Source organism: Erithacus rubecula (genome assembly GCF_903797595.1).
Source record: "Erithacus rubecula genome assembly, chromosome: 31".
Taxonomy (NCBI): Eukaryota; Metazoa; Chordata; class Aves; order Passeriformes; family Muscicapidae; genus Erithacus; species Erithacus rubecula.
In genome coordinates this window covers 1,996,757-2,020,881 of record NC_136682.1, presented here as the reverse complement: position 1 = coordinate 2,020,881, position 24,125 = coordinate 1,996,757, and the positions used below count along the sequence as shown (strand labels likewise).

Sequence of the window (24,125 nt, the reverse complement as noted above, 5' to 3'; positions counted from 1 at the left end):
TTGGTCTAGGGGTGCCATGTAGCCAAGTGCTTTTGCATCATGGCAACAAAGCAAAAAGAAGCTCTGGTTGGTGACTTCGTCTCCTTCACTATTTCCTCAACCTGGAAGTGCCATTTTTTTAGTCTTAGATGTTACACTGGCTCATTATTTTCAGGGGTTTTTACCACTCAGTGCTATCCCATGAGCAATTGTCATTTTGGAGGGGTGTGGATACCAGAGTGGGCACTGGGACACTAAATACTGGGATGGGGGAAAGGACAAACAGCTGGGAGCATTAACAATTTACAAAGACATAAAATATTAACAACATCACAACACAAACATCAATTATAGTCAACTGGCTAGACACACATTAACACAAAGATCAACAATAACTGGGTAGACACCTTGTAGGGAAAAACTTGCACCTGGAAATTTTATTCCCCACACCCACCTGCACCCCAAATCCAGCTCCAGCTCCAGCTGTGGCACTTCCCACCTCCCACAGGAGGAGAGAGGCTCAGCAGGAAAAGGAGACAGAGCAGATCAGTGCCAGGGATGCTGAGACTGGATGGGCTTTATTGTCCTTCCTACCCAAACCACTCCATAATTCCAGGCTGAGGATGGTTCCTGCCTGCACTCCAGAGCTCCTCAGGGCAGGAACAGCTTCAGCCACCCAAAAACCAGGGTAAAACAGCCCCTCCAAGGCAGGATGAGCTGCTGGCTGGAGAGCTCTGGGTGTGACTCAGCACCTCAGAATCTGAGCCCAGGAGTTAAAACTCAGCATGACTCAACCCTGGTCGCTGATTTTACAGGGATTACAGGGTGGCCCTGGCACACGTCACACACGTGGGGACAGCCAGGGACTGGAGCCACGCCAGGGCCAGGAGCAGCAGAGCAGAAGGACATTCCTGCCTCAGCCCTTTGCATCCTGGGCTCCAAACCCTCCCAGGGCTCTGCCTCCGTGTCAGGTTCCCCTCCCACTGCATCAGGGCTGGGGGAGGCCCCATCCCAGGAAGGGTTCAGAAACAGAGTGAATGTGGCACTGGGTCCAACATTGATCTTGGAAGTCATTCCAACCACAATTCCATGATTTAGGAAGCAGGACAAGGCACCCCAGGGATGCTGTGCTGAGTTCTAGCCATGGCCCAACACCTGCTTGGCACGACCAGAAAGGTTCGGGCAGCACAAGGGGACAAGGGAGAGGTGGGTTCAATTCCCTTAAGTGGCCAGGAAAAAAATGGGGAAAAAGCCAGACCTTTTCCCTGGTGATTTGGGCATGTGGCCCTGGAAACTGCAGGCACAAGGCTGTGGTTCTCAGCTGAGGAGCTGCCACCTGACCCACAGGACATTGTCCCTCAGTTTGTCCCCACGCAGCTCCTGCCCCCAGAACCATCCTCTCTCTCACCCCCACCATCCTCTGCTCCCAGCTTGTGCATGAGCCCAAAAAACACAAACCCAGAGATATCCCATCCCTAAAGTTCCTGCTGCTCCACAGATTTTGGGAGAGAAGCCACTGGGATTGCTCTGACCACAAATCCCCAAACTGGGGCAAAAGGATGTCCCTGCAACTCCAGATGCAAACACCCTCCTCTGTCACTGGGATGTCACAGGCCCTTTTTTATGCCAAAAAACATCCCTGATCCCAGTGTATTTAACACTCAGAACCTGTTGCAAAACAGGGAGCTGGCTCCTCAACCTCTCACAGCTCCAAAGAGCCAGAGGCTTCCAGAACCCAGAGCAGCAGCTCCTTCTTTGTGCTCCAGAGCCTGGGAGTGACACCCAGAGCAAACAAAAGCCTCATTAAAGTGACACAAGAGCCTGTCTGAAGGGAATTAAGTCATTTGCTCCGGTGGGGATTGGGAAACACCAAGCTGCAAACCCTCCCTGCGCTCTCATTCCTGCTGTTTTTATTAGCGGGATGTTGGGAAAGGAGGAGCTGTTTGCCAAAGTAACAGGACTGGTGGCTGGACAGGGCACTGGGAACCTCCAGGCTCAGCCCAGCGTGGAGATGATGGAGGGCAGAGAGAGCTGGAGATTCGCGGGTGGTTTGGGTTGGAAGGGACATTAAAGCCCATGCAGTGCCACGGCAGGGACACCTGCCACTGTCCCAGTGTCCAGCCCGGCCTTGGGCACTGCCGGGGAAGGGGCAGCCACAGCTGCTCCGGGAAGACCACTCCCGGACTTTGGGGCCATTTTAGGTGAGAAAAGAGGGTTTGGAGATGAAGCAGAGCCCCCTCAGCGTGGGCAGCAGGGAGGGGGCTCTGCTCAGGTGAGACCCCATCTGCAGGGGCGGCACTGGGGGGCTGCGCTGTCCCCTCCCAGGGGACCGCAGTGTTTGATCCCACCGGGTGCTGAGGACCACCCACCCCCTTTTCCCAGCAGCAGGAACGGCTGACATCACACCCCCCCCCCCCCCCCCCGGCTTTAGTCCTGTTTCGGGTGTTTTTTTCAACACCTGAAGTTTCCTGGAAGCTCCGCCAGCCCAAGCTCGGCTGCGAGGGGAAGGTTTTTGGGAGTGGAGCTGCCGTGGGCAGGTCCCAGCGGCCGGCCCAGCCCCGCGGGACATTCCTGCGCTCTGACGCCGGCTTGGGGCTGAGTTTCACCCAGAAATCAAAAAGAGCCTGATGTGGGATTCCAGGAGAAAGCAGGGAAGAGATGTGGATGGCTCTAGGCAGGCACAGGAAGCAAGGAAAGGGGAGTGGGAATGGGACACGAGAAGGGAGGAGTTGGAATAAGAGAAGGAATGAAGTGGGAGAAGGAGCAGAGATGGAAAAGAGCCTGGGAAGGTGGCAGAGCTCCCCCCTGACACCCCCAAATCAGGGTGCACAAACACCCCCAGCTGGCATCAATTCTCCCGTTCCCAGGGGAGGAAGGGCTGCAGTGTCCCCTCCGTGCCCACCTCCTGTCCCTCAAGGTGCCCCATCCCACCTGTGCCCACCTGGGGCTCGGCAGTGTCCCCCTCAGCCCCTGTCCCACCCTGGCATGGCCTGGACACGTCCCCAGCCCGGCCCTGAACAGAGCAAAGCTGAAACCCCCCTCGAAGCCCCCAGCCCAAACCGGGCAGTGCCCAGTCCAAAACTGGAACCTCCCAGCCCAGCCCAGCCCCCAGCAGAGCAGGAAATGTCTGCCCCACCCAGCCCGGGGCAGCGGCCAGACTGAACAAACCAAACCAAACCAAACCAATCCACGCTTTTCACAAAATAAATCCTCTCCTGCTTCTGTTTCTTTAAACCTGAGCTGACCTCAGGGGAGCTACGGCAGCAGAACAGGAGCTGCTCTGCCCTGTTCCATCCATGGCCACAGCCGTGACCATTCCCTGTCCCTCTCTGGCCATTCCTGTCCCTCTCTGGCCATTCCCTGTCCCACAGCTCTGGCCATTCCTGTCCCACAGCTCTGGCCATTCCTGTCCCTCTCTGGCCATTCCCTGTCCCACAGCTCTGGCCATTCCCTGTCCCACAGCTCTGGCCATTCCCTGTCCCACTCTGGCCATTCCCATCCACGTGTCACCTCCAACCCAGCTCCCATTCCAGGGGCAATTCCCATTCCAGGGGCAGCTCCATTACCTGGCTCCTGCTCACCCCTTCATTCCCTGCAGAGCTCTGTCAGTCCTGCTCTACCTCCTCACTCAGATCCCTTGGGGCTCATTCCCACTTTATTCCTCATTAATGAACAGCAATTACTTGGGGAGCCTTGATAAATTATTCCACTCTGCCTGCAGATATTGAGCCAGTAACCCTGGGAGGGTTCCAGAAGCTGGCAATAACCCCCAGTGTCCAGGGAAAGGTCACAGATTTCCCAGGTGTGTCCAAGGGGGTTGAAGCACCTTCAAGGCTCCCTGGGATGGGTTCAATCTCCCCCCAAAAATCCCCCACAGTGGCACATCCAGAGTGGGAGATCCTGGGCCAGCAGGAGCTTTGTGTTGAAAGGAGAGGCTGAATCCTCTTCCCATCCTGCTGGAAGGACACAGCACCTGGAAAAGCCTCATCCATCCTGGAGCAGAGTGGCTCCAGTGATCCCAGTGAAAAATAGAGTTCCACACTGCTTTTCCCAGGAGTTAAAGGCAATTTTCATCCTGAACCATCATCCTTCTGCACCTTTCTCTGGCAGAGGGACTTGGGCCCATCTCTAGCATCTAATAATGGAATGGTTTGGGTGGGAAGGGACCTCAAAGCTCATCCCATTCCACCCCCTTCCACTAGTTCATGTTGCTTCAAGTCCTATCCTTGGATATTTCCAGGGGTGGGGAGGGTGTGGGACACAGGACACGATGCTGTGCTGGAACTGGGATCAACAGGCATCAAGATCCATTTGGATCTCATCACCTGGAGAGGTTTCCTGGGCCACTGTGCACTGGGAGATGTTCTTTGAGCCAAATTTGTTGTTCCCAAGGGCTGGACCTAGGTTTGGAAACTTCATTTCATGGAAGAAAAAAGGATAAGGGAAAGAATTGATCCTTGGAGGGGAAAGGAGCAGGGATTGATGCTCAGCAGGTGGGATGTCCTGGGATCATGAAACATCCCACCAGGATCAGAGCAGGCACTGTTCAGCCTCTGCTGCACCAAAGTTCCTCATTCCACCTGCACCTGCTTCCCTCAGGGGGATCCAGCCTTCCCAGTGCCCTCCAAGGGCCAAGGGTGACCCCTGCCCTGAGCCCACAAGGAAGGGATAATGTCACCCATCGAGCAGGAGCCACCAGCTCTGCCTGCTCCCAGCCAGGAATTTGGGCTCAATCATTCAAATAAACCATCAGGATTACCCTGAGAAGTCCTGCTGAGGATCCTCTGAGTGAGTGGCTGGGTGTTCAAATGCATTTTCCCTGGAAAGGATGTTTTGGGAAGGTGGACAGGGGAAAACACCCCTTTTCTGGCAATATAGGGCAATTCCACCTGGAGGAAAGGTCAGTCCCACAGGAACAGGCTCCCTTCCCTTCCCAGCTGCTCCTCAGCAGACATTTCTTGTCAGAGCACGTCTGTGACAGATCCAACCTCACCTTCCCTCACCTCCCTTGGCAGGGAAATTCCAGAGTGGAGCAGAACCAGAGCAGCAAAGCAGCAGCTTTCCCACAAAGTGGGAATTGGGGTGGCCAGAGGAGAGCATCACCCTTCCCAAGGATGTCCCAAAACAGGGCACAGATGGGAGCTCTCCCTTCCCAAGCTTCACAGGAGAAATGGAGCCAAAGCAGGAAACCACCTCCAGGGTGGGTTTGTGCCAAACTGAGGGTGGGACACCAGAACTCATTGAAATTCAGAGGGGTTTTGGTATCTCCAGCTTTCATAGGGCTTTGGGGAATGGGACAGTGAGATCCACCAGGGTCTGGAGGTTTTTGGGGGTCTCTGGTGCTGCCAGGGCAGATGAAGGAATAACCACAGCACCCTTGGACCCCACTCCCAGGGGTCTCAAAACCAGGCCTATCCTCCTTAAACCAGACCTATCTTCCCTAAAGACAGACCTACCTTTTTTTAAACACAAATTTATCCTGCCTAAAACCAGACCTATGATGCCTAAACTAAACCAACATCCCTAAAGCCAGACCCATCCCGAGCACCAGACCCTTCCATGTGTGGTGACAGAGCAGGAGCAGCTCCAGCCACACCAAGCTTGGGGTGCATTTCCCAACTCCTCCTTTAACCAATTCAGACATTTTATGTCTCTAAACCCTCCTGTATTAAAAAAAAAAAAAAAAAATCACTGCTCCTTCTTGCACATTTGGGCTGGAAAGCAGCCAAGTCCCTGTGCAGAGCTGTGCCTGGAGCACTCCTTCCCAAAGCTGCCACCTCCAATTCTTTTCCTCACCTTTTAAGGATGAGGGAAGCAGCTGCTGGGGCCTGGAATTACCTGGGAGGATTTGGTTTTGCTGCGAGGGCCTGAGTCCTCCTGACATAAACAAGCTCCTGAAGAAAGGAGAGGACAGAGGAGGGAATAAGGAAAAAAAAAAAATAGCCCAAAAAAAAAAAAAAAAAAAAGCCAACAGGTTGATCTGGATTTCCATCAAGGGTTCCACCCTCCTCCGTTTAATGAACATCGCAGAACAGGTGCTTGGAATTCATTACCAGCCCACGAGCCCAGGCGAGGGAATCGCACCGGCCCGGCTGCGCTGCCGGCCCCGGCTCGGAGGCAGCAGCAGCAGCCGAAAAACAAAATCCTGCAGCCCTGCTCTGCCTTCCCCCGAGCCGCAGCCGGGCATGACCAACCCCAGCGCCGCCTTCTCCGGCGGCTCGCTGTGCTCCGGGGACGCGGCGAGCATCAGCCCGGCCGCCGAGCGCCGCAGCCCCGACGGCGGGGCCAGCGAGGGGCCGGGGGCGAGCGAGGGGCCGGGGGCGAGCGAGGGCTGCGGCTCGCTGGGCTCCCTGCGCTGCTCGCCTTTCCAGATGGACCGCAGGATCCCGGCCCCGGTGCGCCTGGACATCGACACCGAGTTCCAGGCTGTGCGGCAGCAGGAGAAGGAGGACATCAAAGTGCTCAACAACCAGTTCGTGACGCTGATCGAGAAGGTAGGGGGGGCTCCGGGGATGGGGAGGGGGCACGGATAGCTCCGAGGATGCAGCCACCCCCGGCCAGGCTGGCAACAGCCGGCTAATTACCCAATTAGTTATTCATCCCGAGCTAACGAGGTTAGGGAGCATCCCGGGGGCTGTGGGACCCCCAGAGCAGCCCCGGCAGGGTCTGGAGGTACCGAGGGCAGGAGGAGCCTGCACAGGAGGTGCCGAGGACAGCAGGGAGGACTCGGCTCCTGGAGTGGCCAGACAGCCACGGGCAGTGTCGCTGACAATGATGGAAGCTCCAATTCCGACTGCCAAGGAGAGCTGGAAACTCATCCCTGGAAAACTCGTCTGGGGGACCCCCCACCCACAGCTGCGAGCTCCTGAGGAGAGGGACCAAGGCAGTGCTGCTTTCATCTCTGCAGAGCTGGGAGAAGCAGGAGTTTCTCCAAGGAAAACAAGTCCCGGAGCAGGCAGGTTCCTGCAGAGCCCTGCTCCGTAAACAGATGTAATCTCCGGGATTGCTTCATGCAGCTCTCCCTGGCAGCAGCCGCGGTTGATTCATTTTAACTCTGCGAGGACCTGGATTCTCTCTGGCAGGGAAAGGCCATGGGAACATCTCCAGTGGAGCTTTCCAAGGGACGGTTGTGGCAGTCCCAGCTGGAAGTGCCAGTCTGGCTCTCATGGACGGGCACAGCCTCTGTCACCTGTCCAAGATCAGGGCACTGGGAATTTGGAGAGCAGCTGGTGTGGGAAACACCCACGCGGTGGAGGCTGGAATTTGGACTGTCCAGGTGGACAGGTTGGGGTTTGCTGAGCCCTCAGAGCAGGGATGGGAGGGGGGGAAAGGGGCAGAGCCCCTGAGCCAGGCCTGACAGCAGGGAGGGAAGGAGTGAGAGCTCCAGATTCCCCAAGAAAGCCACCCCAGCGACCCCCTGAGCCATGGGACAGGGACACCCCCTGGGCTGGGGGATTCAGGGACAGGGACACCCCCTGATCCATGGGACAGGGACAGGGACACCCCCTGGGCTGGGGGGCTCAGGGACAGGGACACCCCCTGATCCATGGGACAGGGACACCCCCTGGGCTGGGGGGCTCAGGGACAGGGACACCCCCTGATCCATGGGACAGGGACAGGGACACCCCCTGGGCTTGGGGGCTGGGGGACAGGGACACCCCCTGATCCATGGGACAGGGACACCCCCTGGGCTTGGGGGCTGGGGGACAGGGACACCCCCTGGGCCAGGGGCTCAGGGACAGAGACACTCCCCCCTGAGCCAGGGGCTCGGGGACAGGGACACCCCCTGATCCATGGGACACGGACAGGGACACCCCTTGGGCTGGGGGGCTCAGGGACAGGGACACCCCCTGGGCTGGGGGGCTCGGGGACAGGGACACCCCCCTGAGCCAGGGGCTCGGGGACAGGGACACCCCCAGGGCTTGGGGGCTCAGGGACACCCACACCCCCAGGTTGAGGTCTGACTGCAGCTCCTGAGCTCCTTTGAAGGCTTCAAGAGCTGCATCAAGTGGCAGCTTCAGGCACCTGCCCCAGGCCCTCATTCCAGAGGAAGGGAAGGACACTTCCTCTCAAAGAGAACTTGCTTTGTAATCAGGGATTCAGATGTTCTCCATCCCCAGCAGGTGATTCCAGGGATGTTTGGTGCTGGTGGTTTTCCAGCTGTTCCAGATCTGCTGGCATTTATTTTCCAGACAGATGGAAAAGGAGACAGGGAAAAACCAAGCCCAGGAGCCCCTGTTTGAGGCCCTGCCTTTATCCCAAGCAGCCCAGAGAGGAGGGTCTGTGAGGACCAAAATTTGGCCACTGCCATGTTCAGGCATGAAATTCCAGGGAATGAGGCCAAATCTGGGGGATCCTTCTGCAAAGGAGGATTTCCACTGAGGGGGGCATTGCAGGAGTCACAGAATCGTGGAATGGTTTGGGTCAGGAGGGACCTTAAGGATCATCCAGGTCCAAGATGGAACCAGTTCAGCCCAGTGATGGTTTGTGAACAGGAATGTGAGGGATGAAAGGAGCAGCTGAGGATTAGGAAGGAGGTCAGGAAGTAATTAAAGATAAAAGATGGATTTGGAATAGAGCCAGCACAGTCCATTCCCATCCCAGGAGGGAAGGATGAGGTCTCCAGGAACATCCCAAAATCCCATCCCTGCTGCAAACTCCCAAGCCCTGGAATGGTTTTGCACTGCTTGGCTGCTATCTCTGCTCGGACAAGAAAGCTTTGGAGGAAGATGGTGCCACATCTGGGTCAGCAGCTGGAATTCTGCCTCTCCTTTGGAGCCCAGGCCAAGGCTGGAAGTCTGATGGCTCCCAGTGCCCCCAGCACAGCATCAGCCCTGAGTCATCCCGGGATGCAACACAGGAAACTCGGAGACAACTCTGGCATCTCCAGCCAAAACGTGACTGGGGTTGCTCCCAGAGGTAGCAATTAGCCAATTAATTGGGGTTGGCCAAGAGCTTTGAAGATGAGGACTGTTAAACTTGGAGTGTTACTGGTGAGATTGGGAATATTGGGAAAGAGGAGCAGGTTCCTCAAAGGCAGCGTTGTCGCCTCAGAGCCAGCGCAGGGAGCTCACCTGGAGTCTGTAATTACCTGGGATGTTCTCCAGAGCTTTGTCTGAGCTGCTCTGCAATAATTGTGATTCATTCCCTGAACTCTCCTTGCAGTCCAGAGGGTTCCCTCTCTTTGTGCTCTCTGGGGTGGGGAATCTGCCCTTTGCTGACCCTGCACATCCCTGTGTGACCCGGGGTGGATCCACAGCCTTGGCTTTGCTGTGTTGGACTCAGCACCTGGATCTGGTGATCCTGGAGGTGTTTCCAGCAGTCCATGGTCACAAGTAAAAGGGACAGAAAGACCATTGCTATTGTCAGTGACTCCTGCATTCCAATGTCACTGAGTTTATTTTGATGTCATCGTGTTCTATTGAGAAATTAATGAGTGGGCAGCATGTAAAACCCCTAAAAGAGGGAGGTGCCCCTGCCCATGCCAGGGGGTGGATCTGGGTGATCTTTAAGGTCCCTTCCAACACAAACCATTCCATGATTCCATAACCTTCCTTCCTCAGGTCTAATTTTGTTGGGATTTCTCATTCTTCCCTGGAAATCTGCTGATTCCAGCAGCTCCTCTGGAGGTCTCCAACATCTCCTACCCTGCCTTGCTTTGCTTGTGGCTCTCAGTGTCACTGACACCTCTTGAACCTCTCCTGTAGGTGCAGAGCTTGGAGCAGCAGAACAAGATCCTGACAACCAGGTGGAACTTCCTGAAGGACCAGGACAATTCCCACTCTGACTCGGACATCAAGGCCATCTACGAGCAGTACATGAGCAAAATGAGCCAGGAGATGAAGGCGCTCAACTACGAGCAGGAAAACCTGGAGTCAGAGCTGGCAAAGGTGCTGAGCACCATGGACACCTTCAGGAGCAAGTAGGTGTCCTGTCCAGTGTCCATTCATTGTCTGTCCATCCCTGTCCAGTGTCCATTCCTGTCCAGTGTCCATTGTCTATCCATTGTCTGTCCATCCCTGTCCATGTCCATTGTCCATCCCTGTCCATGTCCATTGTCTGTCCACCCCTGTCCATGTCCAGTGTCCATCCCTATCCGTGCCCATTGTCCATCCCTGTCCAGTGTCCATCCCTGTCCAGAGTCTGTGTCCATTGTCCATTCCTGTCCATCTCCAGTATTTGTGTCCATTGTCCATCCTCGTCCGTGTCCGTGTCTGTTGTCCATCCATTGTCCGTCCATTGTTCGTCCATCCCCATCCATTGTCCATCCCCGTCCACTGTCCATCCATTGTCCATCCATTGTCCGTCCATCCCTGTCCATCATCTATCCCTGTCCATTGTCCATCCATTGTCAGTCTGTTGTCCATTGTCCATCGTCCATCCCTGTTCATCCATTGTCCATCCATCATCCATCCATGTCCATCATCTGTCTCCATCCATTGTCCGTCCATTGTCCATCCATTGTCCATCCCCGTCCATTGTCCATCCCCGTCCATTGTCCATCCCCGTCCATTGTCCATCCCCATCCATTGTCCATCCCTGCCCATTGTCCATCCACTGTCCATCTGGGTCCATCCCTGTCCATTGTCCATCCTGCCCACGTCCACACCCAGGGGCTCAGCTGGGGCACGGGGATCAGTGAGATCATTTTAACTCAGCCAGCCTGAGATTCCCAGGGAAACATTCCTAGTTTGCTGTGCCAACATGGATTTGAGAATTTAGGATCCCAACCTCTTCCTGGTTAATGAGAGATGAAGGGAAAGCCATAACAGTGAAATTCCAAGGAGAGCAGGGTCTGAGAGGAGCCTCTGCCAGAGAGCAGCTCAGGGAATGGCACTGCTGGAGTGACAGCCATGGAAACAGGCAATATTTCTTCTCCACACAATTATCACAAACCAGAATTTTGTCTCCACAGTGATTTCTGTACAAAAAAAAACAACACTCCCAGCTATGTGGTGGGAATTTTGGGGTGTTCTGGGCAGGGCTAGGAGTTGGATTTGATGATCCCTGGGTGTGTCTTCCAGCTCAGGATGGGTTAGGAGAGACCTTTAGGATCATTCAGTGCCACCCCTGCCCCTTCCACTCAAAGCCCTGTCCAACCTTGGACACTTCCAGGGATGGGGCAGCCACATGGAAATCCATTCCAGGGCCTCCCCACCCTCCCAGGGAGGAATTCCTTCCCAAAATCCCACTGTCCTCTGGCAGTGGAAGCCATTCCCTGTGTCCTCCCCCTCCATCCCTTGTCCCAAGTTCCCTCCAGCTCCCCTGGAGTCCCTTTAGTCACTGAAAAGGGATCCAAGTTCTTCCTGGAGCTTTTTCCTTCCCAGGCTCACACACACCCATGGGCAGGGACACTTCCCATTACCCCAGGTGCTCCAAACCCCATCCAGCCTGGCCTTGGACACTTCCAGGGATGGGGCAGCCACAGGGAAATCCATTCCAGGCCCTCACCACCCTCCCAGGGAGGAATTCCCTCATAAAGAGGGAATTTTTTATTCCATGATTGGGGGACCTCTTCCTTTCCCCCTTCACCCAAAGCATTTCTTCCAAATTCTGCTTTGACCAAAAGGTCAAAATTGTGCCCCAAATGGTCCTGACCAAGAACAGGGAGGCAGCCAAAGGTCGGGGGAGGTGCAGCTGCCTCTTATCTCTGGGGAGCTCCTCTTATCTCCGGGGAGATGTGCAGATAAGAGAGAGCAGCCCTGTCGGGGAGCAGACAATGCCTCCCTCATTATGGGGCTCATTTGCATCCCACAGGAGAATTCCAAATGAGCTCCTTCCCTTCCCAATGACACCCAGCACCTTCCCTGAGCTCCGGAGACTCACTGGGTGGTGCCAAGGGACCCGAGGGGCAAAACCCCCCCCCGGGATCCAATCCCCTCCTAAATGGCCCGTGGCCTCTGCAGGGAGCTCATCCCAAGGATTCTCCAGCTCCCTGAGCTGGCTGCAGATCAGGGAAGGGCTGGGGGCTCCTTCTGACACAAGCACAGCAGTGAAATGCCTTAATCAGCTCGGAGCAGAGGGGAATCCTGCAGCCATGGGGCTTGGAAAAGCCCTTGGAGATCATCAGGTCCAACCATCACCCCTCCACCACTCTGGTCACTACTAGCCCCAAGTCCCCAAGGGTCACATCCCCACAGTTTTGGACACTTCCAGGGGTGGGGCCTCCCTGTACCAGGGCTGGACACCCTTTTCCATGGAAATTTTTCCAAATATCCAACTTAAACCTCCTCTGGTGGAACTTGAGGCTGTTTGTCCCTTATTCTATGGGAGGGGATCCTGAATCCCACCTGGCTGTCCCCACCTGTTGTGCAGAGCCACAGGGACCCCCAGAGCCTCCTTTTCTCCAGGCTGAGCCCCCCAGGTCCCTCAGGAATTCTCCAGACCCTTCCCTGGTGCCCTCTCCCAGCTCCATTCCCATTTCTGGACTTGCTCCATCCCCTCAGGGTTTTTCCTGCTGTGAGCTACCCAAACCCCAGGATTCCAGAGGCCTCAGCAGTGCCAAGGACAGGGAATATTGTGAGGAATTTGACAGGAACAAGAAGCAGGAGTTTGATTCTTCACCTTACACTGAAATCATCCTCCCTGGAGTCCTTCAAGTGACACCCAGGTGCCTAAAAAGTCCTAAATCCTCATGGGAGGTGCCTGCCTGTTCTTTAATTGGATAAAGCAAAGGTTAGGACTGTCCATCCCTGCACTGCCCTGAGGAAGCAGAATCCCAGACTGGTTATGGTGGGAAAGGCAGTGATGGGTTCTTCCACCATCCCAGGGTATCCCTTGGACACTGCCAGGGATGGGGCAGCCACAGTTTTATCTCAGTCTGAGCTTTCTCTTTTGGCCTGAGATCACCTCAGAGGGATGTGTGGTGGTTCAAACCCTGGTTCTCCCCAAAGCAGCTGATGAGAGATTGCAGGAGATGGTTTTCTCTTGTTCCAAGGATTGTTTATTGTTTCTTATCTCAGGGACTTTTTGCTTGGCCAGCAGGGTCTGCCCAGCCTGGCATCCATGGTGGAATCTGCCTGGTGAGGGCAGGGCTTATCTTATATAGTCTAAATTATGTGTACAAAATTTTCCCAATACAATACAATCTTGTTAAATGGTCCATCCCTGATCCCATCCAATCTAAAAGTGCCAACGTGTCACCCAGCATGGATGACAGGGAGAAGAAGGAGGAAAAGGTGTCCACCCCCCAAATTCTCCATCTTGGCCACGTGTCCCTTACCACAAACATTCCAAAAAACCTATTTATCTACATTCTAACAATCTAATTTACACTTTACTAATTTTGGTGGCTTGTTTCCATTCCCTCTGTGTTGGTAATTTCCCCAGGGGTTGGAATTCAGACACCAGGGTCTCACTCAGGGGTCTTTGAGACCCTCACCAGGGGGGTTTGAGACCCCCAAGGAGGCCAGGGGCACACCCTGGGCTCCCACATGCTCAGATCTGCCCTCAGGACCTGTGCAGGAATTCCCAGCTCCTGCCACTCCAGGCTTTTCCAGCCTGATTTCTTAGGGATGAGGGAACAGCTGCTCGAGGGTTCTCCCCACTGCATTTCTTGTGACTTTTCCAGTGACTTGGATTGGATAAGGCACAGTTGGGATGTTTCATCCCTCAAAGTGATTCACAGGGAGAGAATTTCCAGGCCCCATCCAGCCCAGGGGCATTTCTGGAGGAAATCTCTGAACAAACCAGGCAAATCCAGGAGGTTTCTCCTCCCCAGGGAATTCTTGGGGAGGAAGAGCAAGGAGTTGGATTTGATGGCCTCAGCCAGGCTGTGGCATTCTGGATGGAACACCCCAAATCCTCCAGGATGGGAAATGTGCCTGGGGGAGTCCAGGGACTGTCCCAAACCCACCTGGCTGGGACTTGCTGGGACAATCCCAGCCCAGTTCCAGAGGGAGGGAGGGAGAGGGGACAGGAGGGAGCTGAGCTCTGTTCCCTGGTTCTGTTCCTGGATGGAGCCCGGGGCCAGCAGCTCCGGGTGCAGGAAGGGCTGGATGGCCCCGGAGCAGCGCCCGGGGATCATCAGCCGGGATCATCGCTGGGATGTGCCTGTGGAGCGCCTCAGCCCAGCCCAGCCCGGCCCAGCCCAGCCCGGCTCAGTCCAGCCCCACCCGGCTCGGCTCAGCCCAGCCCAGCCTGGCCCCGCCCAGCTCGGCCCAGCTCAGCCCGGCCCAGCCCAGCCTGGCCCCGCTGAGTCACAGCAGCAGCAGCGGGGCTGGAGCGCGTTGGGCTAGATGGGCCGGCTCGGGAGCTGGGCACGGACTGGGATACACTGGGATAGACTGGGGCTGGCTCTGGAGCTGGGCACAGACTGGGATAGACTGGGACACACTGGGGCCGGCTCGGGAGACAGGGCTGGGGACAGACTGGGACAGGCTCTGGAGCTGGGGACACACTGGGATAGACTGGGACCCGCTCTGGAGCTGGGCACGGACTGGGACGGACTGAGACACACTGGGACGGACTGGGATAGACTGGGACTGGCTTTGGAGCTGGGCACAGACTGGAACGCACTGGGATACACTGGGATAGACTGGGACAGGCTCTGGAGCTGGGCACGGACTGGGATAGACTGGGACTGGGCTGATCTGCAAGGAGGAGGAAGCAGGGGCTGCAGACAGGCACCAAGCTTGGTCCTGGCACAGCAGGGATGACAATATTCCAGTCAGAGTGACAATATTCCAGCCAGGCTGACAATATTCCAGCAGGGCTGACATTCCAGGTGAGGAGCTCAGACCAGACAGATAAATTCCATCAGGTGCTGCTGCCCAGCCTTGGAGAAGCAGGGAAGGAGAGGGTGAGCTCAGCACTGAGGGAGACACAGGAGGGACCCCAGGAGTGCCCAAGGCTGTGACTGTCACACAGTCCCCTCACTCAGGGAGCTGCAGATCCCATCTGGATATTCCAGGCCAGCTCCTGAGCACAACTTCCCCCCTTTCCCAACATCTGCTGGTGTTCCCCAGGCACAGCTCTCCATTTCCTCACTTTGTACACAGCAGGGAAAGCTCCCAAAAACCTTCTGGGCTCCCAAAAATCTTCTGACTGGATGCACCAGACCCCAAACTGCAGCACACAGCTGCATTCCTGATGCTCCTGCCCTCAGCCTGCTGGGACATCCCATTTTACCTCATTCCCAAAGATCCCCTGGATCCATTTGGTGATGTGTCCAAGCAGCACTGAAAGTCTGAGTTCACAGCCTGGAAATGGGAAACACTTCCCCTAAGAAAGGCCTTGAGGGGATGGAGGGAGTCCAGAGCTGAGGAAGGGGCTGGAGCACCAGGGAAGGGTCTGGAAAGCTCCTGAGGGATCTGGAGGCTCAGGAGGAGGAAAGGAGGCTCAGGGCTTGTGGCTCTGACAGGAGGGGACAGCCAGAGGGTCAGGCTCTGTCCCAGGGAGCACCAGAACAGGTTTAGTTTGATATTTTGGAAAAATTCCTCCCTGGAAGGGTGTCCAGGCAGTGGCACAGCTGTTGAGGGCAGGATGGAGTCACCAAAGCTGTGTGCATGTGGCACTTGGGGACAGGGCTGGGGGACAGCTGGGTGCCAAGGGCTTCTCCACCCTCAGTGATTCAGATTCCAGGGAATGTCACCTGCCCCTTAGGCTGAGGGATCCCGGGGGTACAGGGGAGCCACGACCTGAGAGCTCTGATCCCTCCTGTGCTAACACTGCTGGGACAGACGCTGAGCCCCAGCCCACTGCCCTCCTGCTCTGGCCCAAAATGGGGCCAAAATGGGGCAAAATGGACCCAAAATGGGGTAAAATGGACCCAAAATGGGATAAAATGAGCCAAAATGGGGCAAAATTGACCCAAAATGGGGTAAAATGGGCCCAAAATGGACCCAAAATGGGGCAAAATGGTCCCAAAATGGGGCAAGATGGACCCAAAATGGGGCAAAATGGGCCCAAAATGGGGCAAAATGGACCCAAAAGGGGGTAAAATGGGGTAAAATGGACCCAAAAGGGGGTAAAATGGGCCCCAAATGGGGCAAAATGGGCCCAAAATGGGGTAAAATGGACCCAAAATGGACCCAAAATGGGGTAAAATGGGATAAAATGGACCCAAAATGGGGTAAAATGAACCCAAAATGGGGTAAAATGGGGCAAAATAGACCCAAGATGGACCTAAAATGGGGTAAAATGGGATAAAATGGGCCCAAAATGGGGTAAAATGGGGCAAAATGGACCTGTGGGTTTCCTTGTCAGGTCCTGGGGTTTGGATTCCCTTTTTGGATTCCTAATTCCTGCTCATATCCCCTTGCCCCTGCACTGAGGCTTTGCTCCCTGGCCCTGCCCTGTCCCACCTGGATTTCAGCACCTGCAGGGCTGGTTCCTCACAGGGACTCTTGGAATTCTGCCCCATCCTGCTTTGGTTCCCTTCACTCCATGGGCAGTTTCCCATGAATTCCTTTGCCTGGGCTGAGTTGTGACACCAGTTCAGAGTTTTCACAAGCCTAAGTTTTCTCCCTTGGGAAGTTTCCAACCCTGGAAGTAAAACACCAAGGAAATGTGAGCAGAACAGAAAAGGTTTGGGGTGAAAATTGAGGAGTTTGGGCAGAGCCCCATCCCCCCTTTGTGAAGAACCTGAGGCTGCCCAGCCCCCAGATGAAATCCCAATTAAAGCTCCCTCCTCTCTGCTCTGGGATTCCTCATCCCAAATCCTCATCCCAATCCTCATCCTGCAATTCCAGAGCAGCTGGAATGTGGCAACTTCTCATTCCTGCCCACAGTGCCTCAAGGAGGGGGCACATGGCAGGAAAAGCAGAAATTTTGGGTATTTTGGGGGGTCTCAAGGCAGCCCTGAGTGTCCCTGTGGTTGATCCCATGCTTTGGATTCTGCAGGTACGAGGATGAAATTCGCCTCTGCAGTGGGATGGAATTCACCTTCATGGAGCTCAAAAAGGTCAGTGGGAAGGGAAAGGAAGGGGAATTTCCAGCTGGATTTGCTCTGCCCAGCCCTGCACAGTCAGGGGAGGGCCTGGAGATGATCCAGGATCAGCTGGTTTGGGATAACAAAGTGAGGAGGACAGGAGGGAATGAGTCCCAATTCCACAGGAAGGTCAGTCTGGAGTGGCTCCTTAAATCCCCTGGCAGCACCTGGGGGTCAGAGCATCCCCATCCCTGCACCCTGGGGTCTCCTGTCAGACTCTCCCCATCCCTGCATCCCCATCCCTGCACTCTGGGATTCACTGGTCATGCATCTCCATCCCTGCACCCTGGGATCTCCTCTCAGAGTATTCCCATCCCTGCATCTCCATCCCTGCATCCCCATCCCTGCACCCTGGGATCTCCTCACAGAGTATTCCCATCCCTGCATCCCCATCCCTGCACCCTAGGATTCCCTGTCAGACTATTCCCATTCCTGCATCCCCATCTCTGCATCCCATCCCTGCATCCCCATCCCTACACCCTGGGATTCCCTGTCAGAGTATCTCCATCCCTGCATCCCCATCTCTGCATCCCATCCCTGCATCCCCATCCCTACACCCTGGGATTCCCTGGTCATACATCCCCATCCCTGCACCCTGGGATCTCCTCTCAGCCCGTTCCCACCCCTGCACCCTGGGATTTCCCTGCCTGAGGGATCCAAACCCCTCCTGGGCTGTCCCCTCCTCCCTCCAGGTGCCGTTGGCGCTGCCCAAGGCTGGAATCCACCGATAAAGGATTTGCTTTGTTCCCTTGGGAGGGGCCACGCCCTGAGCAAACCTCGGGCAAAGCTCCCACTCCAGCAGCAATCAGCTGGAACTGGGGTTTTATAGCCAAACCCCCAATTTGGGGGCTGGATAAGGGTGCTGGGAGAGAGGCAGTGCCCCCCACAAATCCCACCCTGGCTCATTCTGCGTTTTTCCAGCCGGGAAAGGCATTCCTGGACACCTCCACGGACTGCTCCCGTTTTCAATAAGTGGGGAACAAAAGCTGGGAGGGAATGGCCCAGCCCTGCCTGGCCCAGGGATCCTGCCACCAAAAAAACCCCACAAAACAAAGGGGAAGGTGCTGAAAGGAGCCTCCCCACCCTGGGAGCAGCTCCAAACCTCCCTGCTAATGAATCCTGGAATGGGCTGGGTGGGAAGGAGCTCACCCCATTCCACCCCTCCATGGGCAGGGACCTTCCCTGTCCAAGCAGGGCACTCCTGGGGAGGGGGGCACTGGGAATAACTTGCCATCAATCCCTCTGAGGGGATTGAACCCCCCTCCATCCGTGCAGGATTTGGATGTGAGCACCTTGCACCGCACGGAGCTGGAGGTGAAGCTCAAAGGGCTCCAGGAGCTGCTGGAGCTGAAGAAAACCATCTATGAGCAGGTGGGAACATACCTGGGGAGGGCTGGGATGCTGTGGGAACACGGATTTTGGGTACAGATCCTGAATTTCCACCCACCTGGCAGCTTGGCCAGGGTGTCCCAGCCATTCATGGCTTAGGCTGGGCCTGAGGAGTTGATCCCTCCCCTAAAAACAACATTGGGATTGGGCCAGAACAGCTGAGAATTCCAACCTCATCCCAAACTGGCTGTGTGGGCTCAGCTCCTGCCCCCAGGGATGGGGTTGGCCCCAAACCTCAGCCCAGGTGAGCCAAACTCCAGGAAAAACCCAAAATCCAGGACACCTGGAGAGCCTGGATGCTCTGGAACAGCCCAGGGGTCCCCAGGCAGGGGGGAAGGGCCCCAATCAGAACTGACTCAGGGCCTGGAAAATGTCACCCAGCAGGACCAGCAGTGTGGGAACCCTGATTGATGGAAATTCCAGCAATCCAAACAATGGCAATGCTGGTGGAGGAACAGGAGCATTCCTTTGGCACTGAGAGGCCAGAGCTGCCTCCCAGCACAACTGCCCAGGCAGCCTGATCTGCTCTAAAATCAGATTATTCCCTGTGCAAGGCAATTTCTAGTCCAGGTTTTTTGGAAATCAGGTCCTGCTCCAGGATCTCCAGCTGATTTCTTGTGGGTCCCACAAAAAGCTGCATTTTTTAACCCCCAATTCATTTAAAAATCTCATCCCCAACCTCTCCTGTCTCACCTTCTCTGTGGATTTCATGAAATCAGGTGCAGGCACATTGCCAGGGTGGGGAGAAATGTGGAAAACTTTCCTTGTTGGGATGGATCAGGAGAAAATCCCACCATGGTTTCTCATTAATAAAGGACCAGTTTGGGCCATTCACCAAATGATCCAATATTCCAAAAATAAACACAAATTTTCTCCCCAGATTAACAAAGAAACTCACAGATTAAATAACAGTGGGATAAAAATCTCCTGATCATGCTGCTTTTTGGGGGAAATTCTGTGTTTTCACTGAGCCCTGTGTGGAAAGCAATCAGGGAACACAATTCCTGCTCCAAAGGGACCTGAGCACAAAGAGCAAAGGAAAGGGATGAGGAGGAGGAGAATTCCTGGTGCAAAGCAGGAGCTGTGCTTGAGATAAGGGAGCAAATCCAGGGGCCCTTCCAGGCTCAGGGAGGGGAATCCTCCAGCATGGGCTCTGCTCTGATTTACCCACAGCAATGTCCTGGTGGGTGTTCTGGGTGTGCTGACATCCCAGGAGCAGCCCTGGTTCCCTAGGGAGCCATAAATCAGGCTCTGGCATCCCAAAAAGCAGCCACTGGATCCCCCAGCAGAGCTTGGAAATTGTATTTTCCACCCTCCCCAGGCTGGGGGTGATCCACTCTGGCTTTGTTTTCCCAAAACTCTCACATCCACCATGGATATCAATGTGTGTGGGCCATGAACATGGGCCCTGGGGAGGTTTAGGTTGGATATTTGGGAAAACTCTTTCCTATAAGTTGTCCAGCCCTGGCACAGCTGCCCAGGGGTGGAGTCCCAGGGAATGTGTGGATGTGGCACTTGGGGACAGTCAGACACTGCTGAGGATCACTGGGAATCTGGTGCTGCTGCAGGATCCTTTTCCAGCCTGGAGGATCCCAGGATTCTCCCTGCTCCTGGAGCACTCCAAAGGCACCATTTGGTCAGATTTTCTGCCAGATTGTGTTCAAAGATCCCAAACCCCAACTTCACCTGAGTCTGGATTCCATGGAGCAAATCATGCCGGATCCCCAGCTCCAGAGAGTGAAAACTCAGGAATTCTGCCCATCTCCACATGGAGCTGCTCTGCCAAGCACAGCCCAGTGCAGGGTCCAGCTCTGTCTGACTGCTGGGAATCTTGGATATTGCAGATCCTGGAAAGTTCCTCCCTGTGAAGATGGGGAGGTCTGGAGTGGATTTCCCCATCCCTGGCAGTGTCCCAGGCCAGGCTGGATGGATTTTGGAGCATCCTAGGGCAGGGTGGGATGGCTAAGCTTTGATACCCCTCCCAACCCAACCCATTCCATGAATTCCCATCTCTTGCTGTGTTCCCTTGGCCGTGCAGGAGCTGGAGGAGCTGCTGACAGAGATCAAGGACATTTCAGTGGTGCTGGGGATGGAGAGCTGCTCGAGGCCAGAGCTGGGCAGGATCGTGGAGGAGGTCAGGGCTCAGTACGAGGCGCTGGCCCTGCGCAGCTGGGAGGAGGCCGAGGCTCTGACCCGCAGGAAGGTACCAGAACCCTGCTCCAGCTGGGGACACACAGGGACAGGAGGGACAGCCAGGACACTGCCAGACCTGCGGGGGTGGGCTGGCTCTGGAAATGCAGGCAGGGAGAGATGCTGGCCCGGGTCAGATCAGGGTTTGGTTACACGCTGGTGGAAGGCAGGACATCTCCCAGTGGAGATGGAAATGGACTTCAGCTCTCCAGAGAGCAGGAACGTGACTGATCCCAGCTGAGCCTGGCACAGCCACAGCCAGGGAGGGGGGAAGAGCCCAATTCATTCCCCAAATAATCCAGGTGATGCCAGGGGGGATGGGAAGAGCCCAAATCATTTCCCAGATAATCCAGGTGATGCCAGGGGGGATGGGAAGAGCCCCAAACCATTCCAAAATAATCCAGGTGATACCAGGGGGGATGGGAAGAGCCCAAATCATTTCCCAGATAATCCAGGTGATGCCAGGGGGGATGGGAACAAACCCCAGATCATTCCCCAAATAATCCAGGTGATGCCAGGGGGGATGGGAGGACCCCAAATCATTCCCCAATACTGCAGGTGATGCCAGGGGGGATAGGAAGAGCCCAAATCATTCCCCAATACTGCAGGTGATGCAGGCAGCCCTGCCCCTCTCCCCACAGCTCACTGACAGCAGCTCCCAGCCCGGTTCCCTCGGGGGGCACCTGCTGGACACCCGGAGAGAAATCGCTGACCTGAACATCCAGATCCAGAAACTGCGCTCCTGCATCGTGTCCCAGAAGAGCCAGGTGAGGGGAACAGCACAGGTGAGCGTGGGGGGACAGCACAGGTGAGAGTGGGGGGAACAGGACAGGTGAGAGTGGGGGAACAGGACAGGTGAGGTGAGCGGGGGGGGGGGGAACAGCACAGGTGAGAGTGGGGGGAACAGCACAGGTGTGCTGGGGGGACAGGACAGGTGAAAGTGGGGGAAACAGGACAGGTGAGAGTGGGGGGGACGGCACAGGTGAGAGTGGGGGGACAGGACAGGTGAGATTGGGGGGGACAGGACAGGTGAGAGTGGGGGGACAGCACAGGTGAGAGTGGGGGGAAGAGCACAGGTGAGAGCTGGGGGAACAGGACAGGTGTGAGTGGGGGGGACGGCACAGGTGAGAGGGGGGGAACAGGACAAGTGTGCTGGAGGGAACAGGACAGGTGTGTGCTGTGCTGGGATAACAACACAGGTGTGTGCTTGGATGGGATGGGATAGCAGCACAGGTGAGTGCTGTGCTGGGATAGCAGCACAGGTTTGTACTGGGATGGGATAGCAGCACAGATGTGTACTGGGATGGGATAGCAGCACAGGTGTGTACTGGGATGGGATAGCAGCACAGGTGTGTACTGGGATGGGATAGCAGCACAGGTGTGTTGTGCTGGGATAGCAGCACAGGTGTGTGCTGGGATGGGATAGCAACACAGGTGTGCGCTGTGCTGGGATAGCAGCACAGGTGTGCGCTGTGCTGGGATAGCAGCACAGGTGTGTACTGGGATGGGATAGCAGCACAGGTGTGTACTGGGATGGGATAGCAGCACAGGTGTGTACTGGGATGGGATAGCAGCACAGGTGTGCTGTGCTGGAATAGCAGCACAGGTGTGTGCTGTGCTGTGCTGGGATAGCAGCACAGGTGTGTACTGGGATGGGATAGCAGCACAGGTGTGTGCTGTGCTGTGCTGGGATAGCAGCACAGGTGTGCCGTCCCCCCAAGCCTCACGCCTGTCCCTCCCGGCAGTGCCTGTACCTGCAGGAGCACATCCGCGAGGCCGGCGAGCAGGGGGAGGGGACGCTGCGGGACGCGCGCGCCAAGGTGTGCGGGCTGCAGGGGGCGCTGCAGCGCTGCCGGGAGCGTGTGGCGCAGCTGGCGCGGGACTACCAGCAGCTCATGAACACCAAACTGGCGCTGGACCTGGAGATCCTCACCTACAGGAAGCTGGTGGAAGGGGAGGAGAACAGGTGAGCCGGGACTGGGATGTGCAGCACACCTGGGGGGGTGTGGGGCGGTTCCAGCCAGCCCCACCCCCTCCCAAAGCCCAGCTTACCCAAACCCCGAGTTCTGAGTCAGGTGCTGAGGTTTGGTCCCAGGAGGAACAAATCCCTGGTTCCAGCAGTTCAGTCCCATTTCTTGCTCCCAAGCCTCCCTCACACTCCCCAGGCTGAGGTTCCAGCCCTTCCCCAGGTGCTCTGCCCAGAGCTGCTGAAGCTTTTTCCTGCTCCAGCCACACCCTTGGTCCCACCACTGTCCCAGCCCTCCCAGGCCAAATTCCAGCCTGTTCCAGGCCTCTGGCAGAGCTGCTGTCCCAGTCTGAGGTTTCTCCTTAGACCCAAGATGACCCCAGAGGGACATGAGGTGGTTCAAATCCTGGTTTTCCCCAAAGCAGCTGATGAGAGATTGCAGGAGATGGTTTTCTCTTGTTCCAAGGATTGTTTATTGTTTCTTATCTCAGGGACTTTTTGCTTGGCCAGCAGGGTCTGCCCAGCCTGGCATCCATGGTGGAATCTGCCTGGTGAAGGCAGGGCTGATCTTAATATAGTTTGTACTACGTGTTACATGTTTATAACAATTTCCCAATACAATACAATTTTATTAAATGGTCCAGCCCTCACCCCATCCAATCTAAAATGCCAACATGTCACCCAACATGGATGACAGGAAGAAGAAGGAGAAAAAGGTGTCCACCTCCCAAATTCTCCATCTTGGCCACATGTCCCTTATCATAAACATTCAAAAAAACCTATTTATCTACGTTCTAAAAGCCAAATTTACACTTTACTAATTTTGGTGGCTGTTTCCATTCCCTCTGTGTTGGTAATTCAGACACCAGGGTCTCACTCAGGGGTCTTTGAGACCCTCTCCAGGGGGCGGTTGAGACCCCCAAGGAGGCCAGGGGCACACCCTGGGCTCCCAAAAGCTGGAGCTGTGTCCTCACCCCGTGTCCTTCCCTTCCAGCATGGAGCAGCCCATCCCCACCATCATCAGCGCCGTGCACACCCGGACCAGGCCCCGTAAGTGCCCTGATCCCTCCAGGAGCTCCGGGGGGGCTGCCAGGGTTTAACCCTGTCCCTTTCCCAGTTCCTGGCAAGGTTTAACCCTGTCCCTTCCCCAGTCTCTGCCAGGGTTTAACCCTGTCCCTTTCCCCAGTTCCTGCCAGGCTTTAACCCTGTCCTTCCCCCAGTCTCTGCCAGGGTTTAACCCTGTCCCTTCCCCATTTTCTGCCAGGATTTAACTCTTTCCTTTCCCCCAGTCTCTTCCAGCACCCTGAACAGCTCCCGGCTCTTCTCGGTGCCCAGCAGAGCCCAGGAGGCGCCGGGGGCCATGGGCACCGGGCACTGCTGCTAGGAGAGTGGATGGACACGGATCCCAGGCCCCTGGGGAGCTCCTCCCCAGCTCCAGCCCTCACCCAGGGGTGAAGGATGAGACCCTGTCCAGGCTGTCCCTTGTCTTTCCACCATTCCAGTTAAGCTCCATTCCCAGTCACAGCAGGAACCATCCCCTGCACCTTCCTCTCCACAATTTTAGGGACACTCCCATTCCCTACTCCTTCCTCTCCAGAATTTTAGGGACACTCCCATTCCCTGCTCCTTTCTCTCCAGAATTTTAGGGACACTCCCATTCCCTACTCCTTC

At 55.9% G+C, this 24,125-nt stretch overlaps 1 protein-coding gene across 1 annotated transcript; it reads left to right on the top strand.

The window, feature by feature from the left end:
• Nucleotides 1-5,748: 5,748 nt before the first annotated feature.
• On the top strand, nt 5,749-23,882 carry LOC306813596 (keratin, type II cytoskeletal 80-like). Its single transcript, XM_079329111.1, has 9 exons — nt 5,749-6,473; nt 9,687-9,901; nt 16,822-16,882; nt 18,185-18,280; nt 20,337-20,501; nt 21,130-21,255; nt 22,234-22,454; nt 23,449-23,504; nt 23,744-23,882. Exons 1-9 carry the CDS (start codon nt 5,997-5,999, stop codon nt 23,836-23,838), a joined length of 1,512 nt encoding a protein of 503 aa, XP_079185237.1. The 5' UTR covers nt 5,749-5,996; the 3' UTR covers nt 23,839-23,882.
• The last annotated feature ends 243 nt before the right edge of the window (nt 23,883-24,125 follow it).